The sequence below is a fragment of the Eumetopias jubatus genome, unplaced genomic scaffold, assembly GCF_037043125.1.
Source record: "Eumetopias jubatus isolate StellerSeaLion01/CBP00866 unplaced genomic scaffold, mEumJub1_p1.0 scaffold_10, whole genome shotgun sequence".
Lineage (NCBI taxonomy): Eukaryota > Metazoa > Chordata > Mammalia > Carnivora > Otariidae > Eumetopias > Eumetopias jubatus.
In genome coordinates this window covers 92,111,517-92,131,575 of record NW_028274816.1, presented here as the reverse complement: position 1 = coordinate 92,131,575, position 20,059 = coordinate 92,111,517, and the positions used below count along the sequence as shown (strand labels likewise).

Genomic DNA, 20,059 nt, shown 5'->3' with positions numbered 1-20,059 from the left:
TCAGAATAGAGAATCTTGGGCAAAGATGCTAATAAACAAATTCATGGCATTATGAGAGTAACTACCAAAGAAAAGGAAACAAAGCAAAAAAAAAATGACATAATACAAGAAGAAAAACTTATGAAATAATGAAAGAAATCTTGTATTTTCTTTTTTTTTTTTTTAAAGATTTTATTTATTTATTCATGAGAGACAGAGGGAGAGAGAGAGAGAGAAGCAGAGGGAGAAGCAGGCTCCCAAGGAGCAAGGAGCCCGATGCAGGACTCGATCCCAGAGTCCTGGGATCACGACCTGAGCCGAAGGCAGACGCTTAACCATCTGAGCCACCCAGGCGCCCTTGTATTTTCTTTTTAAAAAGGTTTGTGTCTATAGCTTTAAGGGCTTAATTTATTCTAGGGAAATCAATGAAAAGAAACCCATTTTTAGCCTAGAAAAATCTACTCATTGCAAAAGATAAACTATCGGTATTTCTTTTTTTAAATTTTATAACAATATTTTATTAAGGTATAATTTACATATAGTAAAATCACAAATCTTAAATATACAGCTTGGGGAATGTTGATAAATGTATGCAGTAACTGTCAGCCAGATCAAGATATAAAACATTCCAACTACTCCCCCCCCACCGCCAAATTCCCTCATGTCCCTTTTCCAACTAATTTTAATCCCCTGCCCTCACCCAGAGCAATCACTGTTCTGAGATGCATCACTACAGCCTAGTTTGGCCTATAATTGGCCTTCATATAGACGGTTATGAGGAATGTTGTACCTGGTTTATTTTGCTCAATGTGATGCTTTTGAGATTTATGTAGGTTATTGCATGTACCCGTAGTCCATTCGTTTTCTTAAGTGTTATTCCACTGTCTGACTATATTGCAGTTTGTCTATCCATTCTCCTGTGGATAGAAACTTGATTGTTTATAGTTTTGTGTTATGAATAAAGCTGCCATAAACATTCATTTCTCTTGAGTATATACCTAAGAATGAAACTGCTGAAACACAGAGTAGGTGTGTATTTAACTTCAGAAATTTCCAGTTTTCCAAAGTGGTTGTACCATATATTACATTCCTATCCATAGTGTATGAAAGTTCTAGGTACTCTACATTCCCATTATTGCTTGATATTGTCAGTCTTTTTCAGTTTTAACCGTTTAACCAGTGTGTATATTTTGTAATTTTAGTCATTTAGTGGTATCTTGTGGTTTTAATTTGCATTTCCTTGATGATAAGTCTTGTTGACTTTCTATATACTTATTGGCCTTTTGTATATTTTTTTTTCTGTGAAGTGTCCTTAACTGGCTTCTCCTTTTATTACTGGTTTGTAGGAGTTCTTCATATATTCTGGGTAAGAGGTTCTTTGTCACATATGGATATTTTGAATATTTTATTCCAATCTGTGGCTTGCTTCTTCACTTTTTTAATGGAAGCTTTTGATGAACAGAAAGTTTTGATTTTGGTGAAGTCTAATGTCTCTTTCTCTCTTTCCCCAAAAAAGCCTTCTGGGATTTTTAACTGGGATTGTATTGAATCTTAAAAGATACAGAGAAGAAATGACTGATATGATCATCTACTATACTCCTATGCATCAGGTTTCTCTGTTAACCACAGCTCTGATTCCGGTTGTTTCCATTCTTCTCCAAGCAGTGTATTAAAACTCAAAGGCCTGAAGTATTCCAGACGATGAAAATCAGGTTTTTGTCCTTGTTGCAGTTCATGTTGAGGCACAAGGTAAAGAGCTTCATAGTTTCTTTTATCTTTTGATCGATGAATTGCAAATGAATTGAATTTTGTCACATTTGGTGGAAAATAACTCCAAGGAAGATAAGCTCTGCCTTTCCATTTTGTCTCTCCTCTAGACACTTTGTATGACAGAGCAAGTTCTTTTTTCCACACATTTCTTCTTCCAGAGAGTAAGGGCACCAAATGTTGTCCATGAGGACAAAGTTCAACTTCTAAATACTGTTCAGTTATGTCATTCGAGAAAAATGTTTCCACAACTTTATAATCCCAGAGTTCATTGTAAGGTTTTCCTGGTTCTCCAAGTGGGGCTGGAGGATCATTGAAAAATGGAGCACTAACTTCCATCATCACCCTTCCATCACCTGGATTCAGCCTGACAAATACTGGCTCATGCTTCACTGGAAAACCATCCCAAGTGTGTTCAATTTTAAAATCCATCTGAAGATTCGGTAGGCTCTTTTCCATGCTACACTCAGTTCGCAGCTTTCTGGGGAGGTGACTGAAACTCTCGGTATTTCTGACTAAGGTGGAAGAGTTGGTATATATATATAGAACCCTCCCTATCCCCTTCCAAGGATATAAAATTGGTAGATATAATATTTTTTCATGTAGCCATGGTTGAAAACAAGAAAAAAATTACCTCTTTTGGAAGACAAGCCTAGAGAAACTGATCAGCCCTAGACTTTGAGAAAGCTATAGTACATGTATATTAAAAGTTAAGCATAACCACAAGTATATAACTTCAAAAGTGGATAAAAGAGGGAAAGAGGTATTTTTTAAAAACCCACTCAATCAATAAAAAAATAGAAAATGGGGGAAAAAAAGAACATAGAAAAGAGTAAACCAAGTAGGATGAGAGTAATCCAGAAACAAGGAATTATCTTAGATCAAGTAGAGAGGACTTTCCAAGGAATGGCAATTATACCCACAGCAAATCTTCCAATAACAACAATGTAACCCTGAAGATACTGGAACAATAGCCTCAAAATGTTACAAGAAAAGTTAACTGTCAAGATACAATTTTAATTTCCTTCTCTCTATAGCACTTACATTATGTATTTATTGTCTACTCCATGAGGACCTAGTCTTGTACACTGTCCCATACCCTTAGTAAAATGCATAGTCCAAAATAAGGAATTTAAGAGGGGGGGCCAGCATTGGGAGAAAAGGGAAGAAGGAGATAGAAATACATATCTTCTCTGCTCTAAGTTTTCCCAAGACCAGACTGAATCAGAGCACCTCCAAAAGCATACAGTCTCATCATTCAAAGTATATTTTCAAGATAGAATATTCTACAGAAAGATAAAATTGAAGTTTCTTCTTTTTTTTTACCTGATTCATCAATAGCTGATTTTCCTTCTAATTTCAAGAACACTTCATTCAAAGTTGTCATGGAAACACCGTAATTCTCAACGCCCTGGTTAGAGCATCTGTCAAGATCCCTGTAAAGATCTAAAAGTAGTCGCAAAAATGCATTAGAAGAATATAATTTGTAAAGAGATTGATAGTAACTATATTTTTCAACAATAGAGAACATGTGTGATAGGTGAAAAGCATTCATAAGAAACAAAGCTATGATATAGACATTCCCTTATTTCTAAAATAATCTATACAGTGTGTGTCCATGTCTTGAGTATAAAATTGTAATCATCTATGTTTCATTCTTGGAAAGCTACATATGTAGAGTTCTTTAAGAAATATTATGTTTTATTTATTCTGTTTTTTAAAAATTAATTCTGTTTGATAATGGGCAGTGTAATAAATGAACTGAATGCTTGCGGTCTCCCATAAATCCGTATGTTGAAACCTTACCCTCCAGGTGTGAGGTATTAGGAGGTAGGGGCTTTGGGAGGTAATTAGGATTAGATGAAGTCCTGAGGGTGGAGCTTTGATTAATGGGATTAATGCCTTTGAAAGAGTCACAAGAAAGCTGGCTTCCTCTCCCTGCTCCTTGCCAAATGGGAATACAAGAAGTCTGCACTCTGCAACCCCAAAGAGGTAATTCACTAGAACCCCAAGGTGCTGGAACCCAGATCTTGGACTTCCCAGCCTACAGAACCATCAAAAATCAGTCTGCTGTTTGTAAGCCCCCCAGCCTATGGTATGTGTTATAGCACCCCCAACTGACGAAGGTAGGAAATACTAAATTCTAAAACCTTGTTAATTCAGGAATATTATTCTAAAAACTGAGAGAAGAATGCTCTTGGGAATAACTAGTAGGCAGTAAAATAACAAATGCAAAATAACTAATGTTTATAGAAATAATTAGGTGCTGCACAATCTTCCCTAGTTTAGAGAAATATATAAGTTAAAGGAAAGGATAAAGTATGTATGTAACTTTGCATTTACTCTATCTCTCTTTTTCAGCTTCTGACCACGGTATGAAGAGACTTCAAAGAAGGTAGGTCTTGAGAGACAAACCAAAAGAGACTCTTAACTATAGGAAACACACTTAGGGTTGCTGGAGGGGAGGGAGGTTGGGGGGATTGGGTAACTGGGTGACGGGCATTAAGGAGGGCACTTGATAGAATGAGCACTGGGTGTTATATGCAACTGATGAATCACCGAACTCTACCTCTGAAACTAATTATACACTATATGTTAATTAATTGAATTTAAATAAAAAATTAAAAGGGACATCATGCTGCAAAAAAATTTTTAAAAAGAAGGTAGGTCTTTATAGGGATTAGTAGGTCATTTGGCGGGTTTTTGTTTGTTTGTTTGTTTTGTTTTTTAAGATACTGGGAATAGTTTGGGGGAAGTTCAGGAAAATGTGAAGTAGAATAAAGGAGAAACTAATTCAAATATTGGGAGAAATTAAAGGTATCTATCTTAAGGGTATGTTAGATAAATATAGAGATGTAGTCATGATTTCTAAGTGTTGGTTCTTTTTCAGTCTTTCTTTAAATTGCGCATTCCCTTTTGAAATGCATTTAACAAATAATCAGGTAACACTTTGTTTTGTGGGTTTCATAAAGGTTTCTGCTTCCATAGGTCACGTATATCAAAGACATGGTATACACATCTAAGACTGCAGTGATCACTGATTCTAAGATAATACATTTCATCATCTTTTACCATATTTGAAATGAGAATGTATCACAAATGCTGGTCTGTCATTGTCTGTTTCTTTCTTGGTAGCACATCCTAGAGCTGAGGCTGTCTTAGACTTGGAGAAATACCATAGCTTCTATGTCAGGTATGAGTCCAGGTGCCGTGCTTATTTTTAATATTTTAATAATATATTTAAATATACTAAATCATTTAATCCTCATGAGAATCCTATAAAGTTAGTACTCTCATTATTCCCTTGTTACAAATAGGGAAATTGAAGTGCAGAAAAGTAATATAACCTGTCCAGGATAATGGAGCTCCTAACAGCCCTGCTGGGATTTGAACCTACCCAGGCTGGCTCTAGTATCCCAGCTTTCAATCACCACACCCTACTGTCTAGTACTCTATTTCCTTATGAACCATGATTATGGCAGGCTTATTGATTCAAGCAGGCAGCTCCAGAGCCATTATCCTCCATTAAAAGCTAGCAAATTCCTTGAACTCAAAATAAACACATTCTACGGTTATACTTTTTTTTCTTTTTTTAATGCAACCTACCTCAAAACTCTTGGCAAATGAAATCATATTGGGAGACCGGGTAGAAAAGCCTGGAGGCAATGAGCCTCCAGGCTTCCGTATTTGCGGCAAAGCTGTGAGCTTAGAATGTTTGGCAACATACAGGTTGATCATAATTACTATTTGGTTACTTAGATTATAACATCATGTCACGGTGTTTATAATAAAACCATCTACATGTGGCAGCGTACCATTCCCTTCGCTCCCATTTAACACTCTATGCTGTTTTCACAGACCCCTCCTTGCCCGGACCAGGTTCTCTCATTCATTCCTGAAACCAATGTCCCAAATATTCTTAATTTTAGCTTGATGTGGTCCTGTACCTCTTAACTGCCCAGATTGCCACTTGAAGCATATTTAGCATCTTTTGCCTCAGTTTCCTCATAAGTGATCTGGGGATAATATCAGGGGCTAATATTAGCAGTAACTTTGGGGAATATTAAAGGATTATGCACAGTGCCATGCGCTTAGCAAGAATAAAAATGTCATCGATCATTCTTGAGGCCACCATTATCATTAGTAACAATGTTATAAATCATTCTGTGGTCTCTATGTTCTGTTACCTGGAAATTTGTTTGTCCTCTCCAAAGGCAAAATATATATGAGCTTTTCTTCACTTTGTGCTGTTAATTTGGCATCAGGGATGTGCTGTTTAACAAGTGATGTTATATTGTCTGGATCACACATTTCATTCAGATGCAAACTAACATTTAAAAAGAGCATGTTAATGCTATTTTTATCCAAAACCATCTCTACAAACAACTGTAGTATGTTTGTCACTTCATTAATATTTATGAGACAAAATATATATATATATATATATATATATATAATGGAAGAAGCAAGACTTAAAAATAAATAGTCCAAAGATAGTCCACATTAATATAGTCTAAACTATATAATCTAGAGGCACTAGTATAAGGGATAATAACTCAGGGATTATTATTTGGAGGAAAGATATATTCAGCTAGATGTTGGCTGAAGTGAGGTAGAGGAAATGCCTGATTTTGTCTCCATCTATCCAAAAGCTCAGCTTTGAATTTCCCCTTTGCAGTAAAGTATGGGTTTTGCAAAAACTAAGACTTGAACATGGTGAACACAGACACAGGGGTAACTTGATAGAGTCACTAAGAATATGGTCCTAAAGATACAAATGTAGGGATCCTAAGGGGTATGTGCACCCCAATGTTTATAGCAGCAATGTCCACCATAGCCAAAGTGTGGAAGGAGCCAAGATGTCCATCGACAGATGAATGGCTAAAGAAGAGGTGGTATATATACACAATGGAATATTATGCAGCCATCAAAAGGAATGAGATCTTGCCATTTGCAACGACGTGGATGGAACTGGAGGGTGTTATGCTGAGTGAAATAAGTCAATCAGAGAAAGACATGTATCATATGACCTCACTGATATGAGGAATTCTTAATCTCAGGAAACAAACGGAGTGTTGCTGGAGTGGCGGGGGGTGGGAGGGATGGGGTGGCTGGGTGATAGACATTGGGTAGGTATGTGCTATGGTGAGCGCTGTGAAGTGTGCAAGACTGTTGAATCACAGATCTGTACTTCTGAAACAAATAATGCAACATATGTTAAGAAAAAAGAAAAAGAAGAAGATAGCAGGAGAGGAAGAATGAAGGGGAGTAAGTCGGAGGGGGAGACGGACCATGAGAGATGATGGACTCTGAAAAACAAACTGAGGGTTCTAGAGGGGAGGAGGGTAGGGGGATGGGTTAGCCTGGTGATGGGTATTAAAGAGGGCACGTTCTGCATGGAGCACTGGGTGTTATGCACAAACAATGAATCATGGAACACTACATCAAAAACTAATGATGTAATGTATGGGGATTAACAAAACAATAAAAAAAAATAAAAAAAAAAAGAACATGGTCCTAATGTCCCACAGATCCACATTCCAGAACTCAGGCTTAAGGTCTTCCAGTATCAAATTTCCATTAAAATTCCAATCAGTGTTCTAATACTCAGCTCTCAAAGAATTTCAAAAGGCAGATTAATATAAACTATGCATGTGATCACACAGAGCCTTGCACTAAGTAAACCTTCAATATATGTTAGCCGATTTTATCATTTTTATTGTCCAAAATTTATTCAAGTCAAAGCTGATCTGTCTTCTTGGTGAGAACATGTCAAGTTCTTCATGGAATCATCAAATTTTAGAAGCACCATTATTAGTCACATCCACTGAAATTTACTGAGGCTATCAAATGATGAGGACATCACTTTGATGACACAAACCTAAAAAATCAATTTTAGATAAAACTATTCTGTGTTTACAAGGCCCTGTGCAATGCATGATCCAGGATCCCAAACAGAAAGAATAGAGAACTTTCCCTAGGGGAGCTTGGAACATAGCAGTAATATAAAGCGGCATGTTATAGAAGAAGTGAGGAAGAGGGAAGTTAAGTCAATTAAGCAATGTGGGTATTACTACTGCTATTATATAAATGAAATTACTGAGGATCAAAGACTGGTTAATTAAGTTGCCTGAGGCAACAATTCAAAATAGTGCTGCCCGGGTTCCAGAAAAGAGGAGGCTTATTAAGGAGAAAATATTCAAAAAAGACTTTCAAGAATGGATAAGACTTGAACTTGGCTAAAATGGGTTGGAAGAAGACATGTCCAACAGACGTCCTACCTCCAGCAGAGAGAAGACAACTAAACCACAGAACATACTTAGAAAACAGTGAGGGGTCCATTTTAGTTGGAAGGTATTGATTCAATTAGATTGTACCAAGCAATTATGATGGAATGGTAGATTTGATCAGATTAAACCCTCAGTAAATAATGTATGGAATACATTTAACCTCTGAGGATGAAGTGCCTTAAATTATTTTTTAAGAAACACTAAGATTGGGCCCCTGGTTAAGTGTCTGCCTTTGGCTGAGGTCAGGATCCTGGAGTCCCAGGATCGAGTCCTGCATCAGGCTTCCTGCTCAGCAGGGAGTCTGCTTCTCCCTCTGACCCTCCCCCCTTTCATGCTCTCTCTCTCTCTCTCTCATTCTCTCTCTAAAATAAATAAATAAATCTTTAAAAAAAAAGAAATACTAATATTTTAGCAGGAAGTATAGGGAGAGATTCATATCACACCTGTAATCTTGGCCCAAAGATTCTACCACTTTAAGTAATGTGAAATTGGGTATATTACTAAAACTCCCTGACACGTCAGAGGCTGAAAATAACATCTTCTTACAGTTATCTGAAGCATTAAATATGATTATATGAGTATCCCATATGTAAATATCTTAGCAAGAACCTAGAGCATAGCCAATATGGAATAAGTGATAGACATTACTTAATAATAATAATAATAATTAATAATGATATTAATTACTATCAGGAAGAGAAGATAGAAAAGAAGGGAGAAGATGAAGTCAGAAACAGAGAGGAGACTTGAAATTGTCACGATGAACAAAAAGAAGCATTGGAAAAATGTTGAGAGAGGGATGGAATGTCACTAAATTTCTCTTTGCAAACAATGTGTTGTGAAAATATTTTCCAAAAATGTTGTTTAAACTGAGCTTAATCATCCTTGTAGTCTCCATGTCTACAGTCCTACCCGCCCTTCGTTCTAGCTAAGAAAGAGATCAGTTGTTTTAACACAGCGCTCTTGAAAGGATCTTAATAATTTTGTAGCCTACTTTCACATACTAATACTGAGATCTCTTGTCTGCAACATGTTCTAATATGTCTCCAACAGCACAGGTGGTACCTCAAATGGTAGCCGATGCCCCATTTCTTCTTCAGGAATAGAGAAGAGCCCGCACACTTCAGCCTCCCATTGGATATAAACACCTTCCTATCTAAGCAGAAAAGAAAAACAAAGCATTGTATCAAGAGGTTATCCTCTCACTGTTTATAAAAGAACAAATCCATTAACAAATAATGCATTTTAGGAGCATGACCCACTAAAATATTTGCATTCTAATTCTGGTCGTATGTAAGCCAATTTCTTTGTTATCCAATAACTTAAATGATATGTTAGTTTGTTCTCTAGTATGTTGAGAAAAATTATCATACAATGGGAGGATCTGTTTCAAGCCAACTGACATTCCTACTGAATAAAACATAATATACATTTGAGAGTATGCTATACATTTACAACCAACGAATTGCTTTGCAATAGGATCAGAATACATCTGTGGGACAATGTACATGGAGATGCAGACTTTCAAATGAACAACAGCAAGAATCTCCTGTCTTCATGAAAGTCACACATACACCCACAGCAGGTGTGTTGGAACTTATCTACACATATTTCACTCATGTCCCTAATTTCTCACTAAGACACATGAGAGAAAACCGAAAACCACCATGAAAGGACATCATGGAACTTGAAGGCATTAGGCTAAGTGAGATAAATCAGAGAAAGAGAAAGACAAATACTCTATGATCTCACTTATATGTGGAATCTAAAAAAAAAGTTCACCAGCCAGGATGTCAGCCTCATCCATGAACTGGGTACTGAAGAGAATGACTCTATCAGATTTCCTCTCTTTTAGGAGGTTCCATACACAGTGCCTTGAAAGAGGATCTGATCCAGCAGTTGGTTCGTCCAATAGCAAAACCTGAACAGTAGGGAAACATAAAATCATTTTCCACTTTCAGGTAAATTTTTTTTAAAAGCAATATATGTGTAAAAGTGTTTGGGAGAAATATCTTACTACTTAATTTTTCACTTGAACAATTCTTTTATATTTACCATTTGCAAATGCAGTCGGATGGAATACACTAGTTCCACAGTCCTCAAGCTCATTCACCAATAATTAGGGCTCGACTTACCTGAGGATTTCCTAAAATGGCAATCCCAAAAGTTAGTTTCCTTTTTTGTCCACCGCTTAAATTTTGAGCAAGAATATCTTGAATATTTTCCATCTCCAAGTCCCTTAAAACTTGTTGTATCTAACCAAAAAAGAAAGAAAAGAAGAGGAGAGAAGAGAAGAGAAAAGGATGTTTAGTCCAAAACCCAGCATGTTTGTTTTAAAAACACAATCCTTTTGCTGTTCATTGCCAAGGGCCTTTTTGCCCTTTTGATGATGCACCATGCAGAAATAACACAAATACATTTAGAACTTTCTAGATAAATGATTTCATGTTCACGGTTGTGTGACATCTAATATGTTCCTCTACCTCTTGTTCCATTTCATGTGGCTGAATCCCCTTTATTTTAGCGAAGAGCCTGAGATTTTCTTTCACAGTGAGGAAGCCAAATTGCACATTGGATTGTGGACAGACTCCAGTGAGCTTGCTAACGGTTTTGGAGTCAGTCATTTCCGAAAGGGTGTGATTATAGATTGTGACTGAACCTAGAAGCAGAAAAGTTGACAGTTAGCAACAGGATAACATGCCATGGTTCATTTAAGATGTTTTAAAGTGAAAAACAATGGGTGTCAAACACTAGGGTCTTTTTTTTTTTTAAGATTTTATTTATTTTTTTTTGACAGAGACAGCAAGAGAGGGAACACAAGCAGGGGGAGTGGGAGAGGGAGAGGCAGGCTTCCCGCTGAGCAGGGAGCCTGATGCAGGGCTCGATCCCAGGACCCTGGGATCATGACCTGAGCCGAAGGCAGATGCTTAACGACTGAGCCACCCAGGTGCCTCCAAACACTAAAGTCTTTTAAGCATACAGGATCTATAAGGAATACACTATTGACTAAAAATGTAATGTTCACAATTTATCTGAACCAGTTGGAGTGACTATTCATAAAGCTACTTATCTTGAAATATTTAAACCACCAAGATTTTCCTAAATAAACAGAACATACATCTATTAAAAGAATAACTTGAAGAAACTTGTGAAACTTGTGTCTTAAGTACCTGAGGGTGACTAGGAGTTAATGAAACTACTAACTACTGAAATTAACCAATAAAACTAATTAATAAAATGCAGAGTTAATTTATTTGCCCATGTTCTTGCCTCTAATTATCTCCTCACCTGATGTTGGGATGGACAGTCCACTGAGCATGTTTAACAGGGTCGTTTTCCCAGCTCCACTGTGACCAAGGAGGGCAGTGATCTGGCCTTCATATATGTCAAATACCAGACCTGGCATTATTACAAAAAGAAATTCCACTCAGAGCCTACATGTTAACTTTACATTCTCCAAAAAAAAATTTTTTTTCAAGATTTTATTTTTTTATTTAGAGAGTGAGAGCAGAGCAGGGGGAGGGGCAGAGGGAGAGGAAGAGAGAGAATCTCAAGCAGACTCCATGCAGCGTGTGGAACCCGATGTGGGGCTCGATCTCAGGACCCTGAGCTCATGACTTGAGCCAAAATCAAGAGTCCAACACTTCACCAACTAAGCCACTCAGGTGCCCCACATTCTCCAAAACTTTTATAATTTCTTATAGCATGTGTATATTTGGCTAGCAATATTCAAAATAAAATCCATCCCCAAATCCTTCCCTTTAAAATTGTATCTCCTATGATACAAACTTTAAAGCTATAGCATTGTCATGATTATATTATTATGTGATTAACAATTTTTTGGATAAGGGCAGTTTTGTCATTACAAATAGGCTGACTATAATAAAGATCATTTATTAGGATTAGGGAGTGTGACGAGTTGAAAATAAAGAACTTCATGATGCAGCCATACATCTTTCAAACCTGTAAGGTATCGATGGCACACCCTGACTTTCTAAAATTGTTCTATGTTTCTACATTCACTCAGAAGGAAACGCAATGTGTTGAAATGAAGGAGAATTGTGGTGTCTGGAATATATCAGTTCTTTATCCCCACGAAGACAGCACAACAATGAGGCATAGTCACCAAATCAAACAGCCGTAAATATGATGTTAGCTCATTACCTTTCAAGGCTTCTACTTTTTCATGATTTCCTTTTCCATATTCTTTCCTAAGATTTCTTATTCTGAAAAAAAAGAAAGAGGAAAATGTTTTAAGGACACCGTGGAAGTAGACAGAGGATTGAGAATTCAAGTCTTTGGAGTTGTGAGAAAGTTCTGGGAGCTCTTTCCCTCACGCGGGCCCAGGTGATGGGAAAGGCTTTCCTGAGGAAACAATGGCAAATTGAATGATGAACAAAGGTTGAGCAAAGACCCAGGGAAGTTAGGGATTTCTAGTTGTTTGGAAACAAAGCAATCAGCATTGAATAACACGCATCTATCATCTCAGAGGGAAGACATGCATGGCATGAGTACCCTAACTTAGGTTTTCCTCCCATCTCTCTGGATGCCAATCTCCCCTTTTCTGCATCACCTGCCTCTTCCTTCTATTCTTCATCAGGAAGCAAAGAGGAGAGAGACAGAGTAAATCACAGAGAAAAGGAGAAGAATGACGAGGGATGTGATGACAGCGTCTGTCGTAAAGACAGCAGTCACAGAGAGAAAACAGCACCAAAAAGAGAGCAAAAAGAAAATGAGAGAAATGGAAATATGAAGATTATTTATTCCCTGATGTTTGTCGTTCTGCAATAAGATATTCGTAAATAAAAACGCTGACAATGTGGGAAAGCAAAGTGCTTTTAACATTAATGGTGGCATTTCACAAGTGGAATGGCCTGGACGTAGGTGGGTACAAAGAAGCACCCTGGAAATCTTTGTCACACCAGTATCTTGCTGGAGAGACCTCTGGTCTCTGACCTGTTCTCCCTTTGCAATTTGTGTGATTTATTTATTACCTGATGGCTTCTTTCCCGTGGAATTCTGGAGACACTGGTTCAAAAGAGTCGTTGGATGAAGAATCTGAATCTATTTCATTCTCAAGGGCCACATGATCAGCCCTTTGGTGTTGAAACCAAAAAGAGGATTTCAGAAAAAACCAAGGAGAACGTCGATGTCCATATTCAGCTACGCGAACAGGAGGCAATTGAACATTGCATCAGTCACCACTTTAAGGATTAGTGACCTCAGGACAGCTTGTCAAGGCAACTGCTTTGGGAAGTATTTAGACACCCTTAAGATCCGGTCCCAAGCACTAGCTTTCTTCATCTAGCGCTAATATAAGCACTAATAGTACAATTATCCTTCATCCCTTGCAAGCGTCTCTTTTTAAAAAGAAACAATTTAAAGTATTGCGGTAGAATGAGATCTTAGAAAGCGATTCTATAAGCAAAGTGCAGAATACCGTTGGGCTCATTTTAGAAATTTGGGGGAAAAAAATGCTTGATAGTTTATACCCACTATGTTGTAGACAGTTATTTTATAGAAATGCACGGAATGAAATTGCATTGAATGGCAATTAGGTTACTACTTACTGGGCAAAGTTTTGTCAAAATATAATGTCAAAGCCAAATACAGAAGAGCATCAAAAACCAACATGAAAAGAGTAGCTATTATTAGGTATGGGTTGTCTGAAGAATCCCAATGGATGTTAGAATTCACATCATAGTCCAAATGTATAAGCTGGAAAAAAGATACATACATTGAATTTTAAAAAGATAAATAGAGTATTAAGAATTATTATTGTCTTATCTCTGCTAAACCCTGGGATTGAAAAGATAAATAAAACACAGTTCCTGTCTTCACAGAGCTCCAATCTATTGGAAGACATAGCAGTGAATCCATCTAGCTACAAAGCAATTTGGGAAGTTAGTGGAAGTAGGTACTAAGGACTTAGAGACCCATGGGAAAAAGTAGGCAAATCCTCTGGGAAGTAAAAACTCAAAGGAGGGTTTGCCTAAGGATTTCATCAGGTGTAGGATGGGGGCAGAGGGGACATTCTAGAAAGGGGATACTATTTGAAAGTAAGAACATGAAAAGCTGAAAGTACTTCAGTGGTCACAAGAATAATTTCTTATTATAGTGAAATACAATGAGTTTATACATAACATAACCTTTCATAGCATTTTACAGTTACAATGTCACACCTAGAATTAAATTTTCTGAGAAGAGGTTCAATTTCATGTACAACTGGCCAATTAAAAATAAAAATTTATTTCCATTGAATTCCTGGTTTACAAATACTTGCAATAATATTAAGGGTCGTGTTTCCTGTGCACTAAATTAGTTAATTGTTCATTGGGACAACCCATTGAAAGTAAAAGCTGAACCACATCGATAATGGAGTATCAACCTATATGAATGACTTAAAATAAAGCCAGTTACGCTGAGAGAGAAAAATGAAAAACCTGATACCTTAGATGTGCACCTTTACAAAAGCGGATGAGAATTTTGATGCTTAGAACATAGAGCATGAATTCCTCAGAGAGAATTTTTTAATGTTCTGTAAAAAATGAAATAGTTATATTAACTCTTACCTCAGCCATTCCAGTAGTGAAAGCAAAAGGGCTAAGAAGACATAAGGTCCATTCCAAAAATGCAGGAAGATGTCTGTATAATGCAGTGAATCCCAGACTCCCCCAAAAGACAGTAAGGAGAAAGACAACCAATCCAGTAAGGAAAGGTTTCTTTATCAACACGCTCATCAGGAAAGCTAAAGTTATCTGAGAGGAGAGAAAAACTTCAGGTAGTATATAATTCTCTGAGAATCATCAGTAGCATAATAAAAAGAATTTCATAATATAAAAATATATAACATCCAATCCTCCACCCCCACCCCCAGATACTGTCTCATGCAAATACTCATATACTGCAAACAGAAACAGAAGAGGTGTGACCAGAGTTGGTGAGAAATGACTGGTTTCTCTGAGAGAGAGAGAGAGAGAGAGATTAAATTTACCAACTCACCAAAGACAGGCCATAGAAGAGAAAGAGGGTGAACACCACCACAAAGCCAGTTAGGACGACAACTTGGGCAGATTTTACAATAAGAGCCATCAAAGTAGCCACAATAAAGATGAAACCAGCATACATCAAACCCCAGGAGAGCCTAGCACAGAAACGTAGCATCAGTTCAAGGGCTGGTACTTTATCACTTTATTTATGCACTTACTCTGCAAATGATTTGGGAAGCTTACCCCATATCAAGAGTAAAGGGATTACCCTATATCAAGAGCTAAGAGATTAGAAAACTTCTCTGTCCCCAAAGTTCATATGCTACCGGGGAAGGTAGACAATAAGTACACAGGTAAAATAGGTGACTAATTGCAAAACAAAGAAATAGACTGAGTCATATAATGAGGGTAACTGGGAACAGTTTTCTGGGAAAACATCTACGACCTACATGTCCGTTCTGGACTTCTTCTTTCAGTAAAGTATAAACACCATGAACAAAAACCAGACAATGAAGCAGGGATCAGCAAACTTTTTCTCTGATGAGCCAGATAGTAAATCTTCCAGGCTTTTCAGACCATACGGTCTCTTGCAACTACTGAAGTCTGCCTTTGTGGGCACGGACAATGTTCAAATGACGGGGCTTTGCTCCAATAACAATTTATTTGTAGACACTGACGTTTGAATTTCACATATGCTTTTGTGTGCCACAAAATATTATTGTTCTTTTGGGGCGCCTGGGTGGCTCAGTCATTAAGCGTCTGCCTTCGGCTCAGGTCATGATCCCAGGGTCCTGGGATCAAGCCCCGCATTGGGCTCCCTGCTCCGCGGGAAGCCTGCTTCTCCCTCTCTCACTCCCCCTGCTTGTGTTCCCTCTCTTGCTATGTCTCCCTCTGTCAAATAAATAAATAAAATCATTTAATAAAAAATATTATTGTTCTTTTGATTTTTTTAGGTGTTTTCATAAAAGCCATTCCTAGCTTGCAGATTGTTCAAAAAAGGGCCATAGTTTGCCAACCCCTGATATAGACAATCAGATATAGATTAGGTATAGATCGGATATACACAGGCTTAGAAATACAGAGATACAGAAAGACAGGTGGATACACAGATATGTTTTTCTTGCCATCAATGCCAAAGAAACAGGAAGAAAGTTCTTTATAGGGGAAAGAGAACAAGCTTTCTAATCATACAGACGTAGGTTCAGGTTTTCTGTGCTGCACTGTAACTATATGATCTGAGAGGTAGAATCTCTTTAAATTTCCTTATTGTCTATTGAAAAATAATAAGAGAATGAAACAAAATATTGTATGTTATGTGTTTAATGTGGCCACTGGTTTATAACAAGTCCACGATGAACACTTAACTTTCTTTACTTCAAAGTTTAAATGCCCTCATGTTTTGGGAAGTCTTGCCTAATTGTAACAATGCTCTTTGCTCAATCACTTCTGTTCCTCTGAGATTGTTCATCTCTCTGTGTCCCATAAACTTCTAATTTCATTCATATGCGGTATCAATAGAATGTTACAGCCTTTTCTTACACAGGAAAAGTCCTGTTTTTTTTTAACCTTCCCTTGTTGGATTTATTTGGTTTCTCCTTTCTTTTTATCATATTGTTTACTTTTCTCTGACTCTGTAGATTTCTATTTTTTTAAAAAAAATATAGTGAGCAAAATTTTCTTCAGTATTGAGCTCCAGAATTAAAAAAAAAAGAGAACCAGGAAAACTCCCATTCTAGATCAAACCAGCAATCCACTTTCTCCACTTTTACACTCAGTTACTTGAATATTTCTGGGGAAAAAAAATAAATTTGGTTTAAATTGGCAGCATTAAAAATGTGGGGTCTTCCTACCCAACTGAACAGTGCCTAATGTCCTTTTCTTTTTTAATTATTTGTTTTTTTAAGTTTAAATTCAATTAACATATAATGTATTATTAGTTTCAGAGGTAGAGATCATTCAGAGGTTATTCATCAGTCTTATATAATACCCAATGCTCTTTACATCACGTGCCCTCCTTAACGTCCATCACCCAGTTACCCCATTCCCCCCACCCCACTCTCCTCCAGAAAGCCTCAGCTTTGTTTCCTATGATCAAGAGTCTCTTATGGTTTGTCTCCCTCTCTGATTTCATCTTGTTTTATTTTTTCCTCTCTTCTCCTATGATCCCCTGTTTTGTTTCTTAAATTCCACATATGAGTGAGATCATATGATAATTGTCTTTTTCTGACTTATTTCACTTAGCACAATACCCTCTAGTTCCATCCATGTCATTGCAAATGGCAAGATTTCTTTTTCTTCCTTCCTTCCTTCCTCGCATCCTTTCTGGCTGAGTAGTATCCCATTGTATATATACACCACATCTTCCTTATCCATTCATCTGTCGATGGAAATCTGGGCTTTTTCCACAATTTGGCTGTTGTGGACATCGCTGCTATAAACACTGGGGTGCAGGTGCCCCTTTGGATCACTACATTTGTATCTCTTTGGTAAATACCCAGTAGTGCAATTCCTAGGTCATAGGGTAGCTCTATTTTCAACTTTTTGAGGAATCTCCATACTGTTTTCCAGAGTGGCTGCACCAGTTTGCATTCCCATCAACAGTGTAAGAGGGTTCCCCTTTCTCCACATCCTTGCCAACATCTGTTGTTTCCTGACTTGTTAATTTTAACCATTCTGACTGGTGTTAGGTGGTATTTCATTGTGGTCTTAATTTGTATTTCCCTGATGCTGAGTGATGTTGAGCATTTTTTCATGTGTCTGTTGGCCATTTGGATGTCTTCTTTGGAAAAATGTCTGTTCATGTCTTCTGCCCATTTCTTGATTGGATCATTTGTTCTTTGAGTATTGAGTTTAATTTCTTTATAGATTTTGGATACTAGCCCTTTATCTGTCATTTGCAAATATCTTCTCCCATTCTGTGGGTTGTCTTTTGTTGACTGTTTCCTTTGCTGTGCAAAAGCTTTTTATCTTGATGAAGTCCAAATAGTTCATTTTTGCCCTTGCTTCCCTTGCCTTTGGAGATGTGTCTACCAAGAAGTCTGCATGGCCGACGTCGAAGAGGTTGCTGCCTGTGTTCTCCTCTAGGATTTTGATGGATTCCTATCTCACATCTTGGTCTTTCATCCATTTTGAGTCTATTTTTGTGTGTGGTGTAAGAAAATGTTCCAGTTTCATTTTTCTGCATGTGGTTTTCCAATTTTCCCAACACCATTTGTTAAATAGACGGTCTTTTTTCCATCAGATATTCTTTCCTGCTTTGTTGAAGATTAGTCGACCATAGAGAGTTGAGGGTCCATTTCTGGGCTCTCTATTCTGTCCCATTGACATTCTATGTGTCTGTTTTTGTGCCAGTACCATACTGTCTTGATGATGACAGCTTTGTAATAGAGCTGGAAGTACGGAATTGTGATGCCACCAGGTTTGCTTTTCTTTTTTAACATTCCTTTGGCTATTCGGGGTCTTTTCTGGTTCCATACAAATTTTAGGATTCCTTGTTCCAGCTCTGTGAAAAAAAGTTTTTGGTATTTTGATAGGGATTGCATTAAGTGTGTAATTTGCTCTAGGTAACATAGACATTTTAACAATATTTGTTTTTCCAATCCATGAGCACGGAACATTTTTCCATTTCTTTGTGTCTTCCTCATTTTCCTTCATGAGTATTCTATAGTTTTCTGAGTACAGATCCTTTGCCTCTTTGGTTAGGTTTATTCCTAGGTATCTTACGGTTTTTGGTGCAATTATAAATGGGATCAACTCCTTAATTTCTCTTTCTTCTGTCTCATTGTTAGTGTATAGAAATGCAGCTGATTTCTGTGCATTGATTTCATATCCTGCCACTTTGCTGAGTTCCTGTATGAGTTCTAGCAATTTGGGGGTGGAGTCTTTTGGGTTTTCCACATAGAGTATCATGTAATCTGCAAAAAGAGTGAGAGTTTGACTTCTTCTTTGCTGATTTGGATGCCTTTTATTTCCTTTTATTGCCTGACTGCTGAGGCTAGGACTTCTAGTATTATGTTGAACAACAGTGGTGAGAGTGGACATCCCTGTCATATTCCTGACCTTAGGGGAAAAGCTCTCAGTTTTTCCCCATTGATATTCACTGTGGGCTTTTTGTATATGGATTTTTGTGTGTGTGTGTGTAGATTTTATTTATTTGACAGAGAGAGACACAGAGAGAGAGGGAACACAAGCGGGGGAGTGGGAGAGGGAAAAGCAGGCTTCCCACGGAGCAGGGAGCCTGATGTGGGCCTCAATCCCAGGACCCTGGGATCGCAACCTGAGCCAAATCAGATGCCCAACGACTTTTATGACATTGAGGTATGTTTCCTCTATTCCTACACTGTGAAGAGTTTTAATCAAGAAAGGGTGCTGTACTTTGTCAAGTGCTTTTTCTGCATCTATTGAGAGGATCATATGGTTCTTGTCCTTTCTTTTATTAAAGTAGTGTATCACATTGATTGATTTGCAGATGTTGAACCTGCCTTGCAGCCTAGGAATAAATCCCGCCTGGTAATGGTGAATAATCCTTTTAATGTACTGTTGGATCCTATTGATTTGTATCTTGGTGAGAATTTCTGCATCCATGTTCATCAGGGATATTGGTCTATGATTCTCCTTTTTGGTGGGGTCTTTGTCAGGTTTTAGGATCAAGATAATGCTGGCCTCATAGAGTTTGGAAGTTTTCCTTCCATTTCTATTTTTTGAAACAGCTTCAGAAGAATAGGTATTAATTATTCTTTAAATGTTTTATAGAATTCCCCTGGGAAGCCATCTGGCCCTGGACTCTTGTTTGTTGGGAGATTTTTGATTATTGCTTCAATTTCCTTGCTGGTTATGGGTCTTTTCAGGTTTTCTATTTCTCCTTGGTTCGGTTTTGGTAGTTTATACATTTCTAGGAATGCTTCTATTTCTTCCAGATTGCCTAATTTGTTGGCATATAGTTGCTTGTAATATGTTCTTATAATTGTTTGTATTTCTTCAGTGTCGGTTATGATCTCTCTTCTTTCATTCATCATTTTATATACTTGAGTCCTT

At 37.4% G+C, this 20,059-nt stretch overlaps 1 protein-coding gene and 1 pseudogene across 3 annotated transcripts in view; both read right to left on the bottom strand.

The window, feature by feature from the left end:
* ABCA9 (ATP binding cassette subfamily A member 9) overlaps positions 1–20,059 on the bottom strand; it is a 60,257-nt gene that overhangs the window by 30,812 nt on the left and 9,386 nt on the right. For 2 of the 3 annotated variants that reach the window (XM_028112862.2, XM_028112863.2), the window contains 12 exons: positions 15,039–15,180; positions 14,609–14,794; positions 13,607–13,754; positions 13,031–13,199; positions 12,201–12,262; positions 11,325–11,435; positions 10,520–10,695; positions 10,172–10,291; positions 9,819–9,957; positions 9,102–9,192; positions 5,934–6,073; positions 3,073–3,192 (listed from right to left, as the gene is read on the bottom strand). In XM_028112862.2, coding sequence (XP_027968663.2) covers positions 3,073–3,192; positions 5,934–6,073; positions 9,102–9,192; positions 9,819–9,957; positions 10,172–10,291; positions 10,520–10,695; positions 11,325–11,435; positions 12,201–12,262; positions 13,031–13,199; positions 13,607–13,754; positions 14,609–14,794; positions 15,039–15,180 — 1,604 coding nt within the window. The remainder of the gene's footprint in view (positions 1–3,072; positions 3,193–5,933; positions 6,074–9,101; positions 9,193–9,818; positions 9,958–10,171; positions 10,292–10,519; positions 10,696–11,324; positions 11,436–12,200; positions 12,263–13,030; positions 13,200–13,606; positions 13,755–14,608; positions 14,795–15,038; positions 15,181–20,059) is intronic. The other variant, XM_028112864.2, reaches the window with a different exon arrangement.
* Positions 1,564–2,193, bottom strand: LOC114216083 (UPF0462 protein C4orf33 pseudogene; annotated as a pseudogene).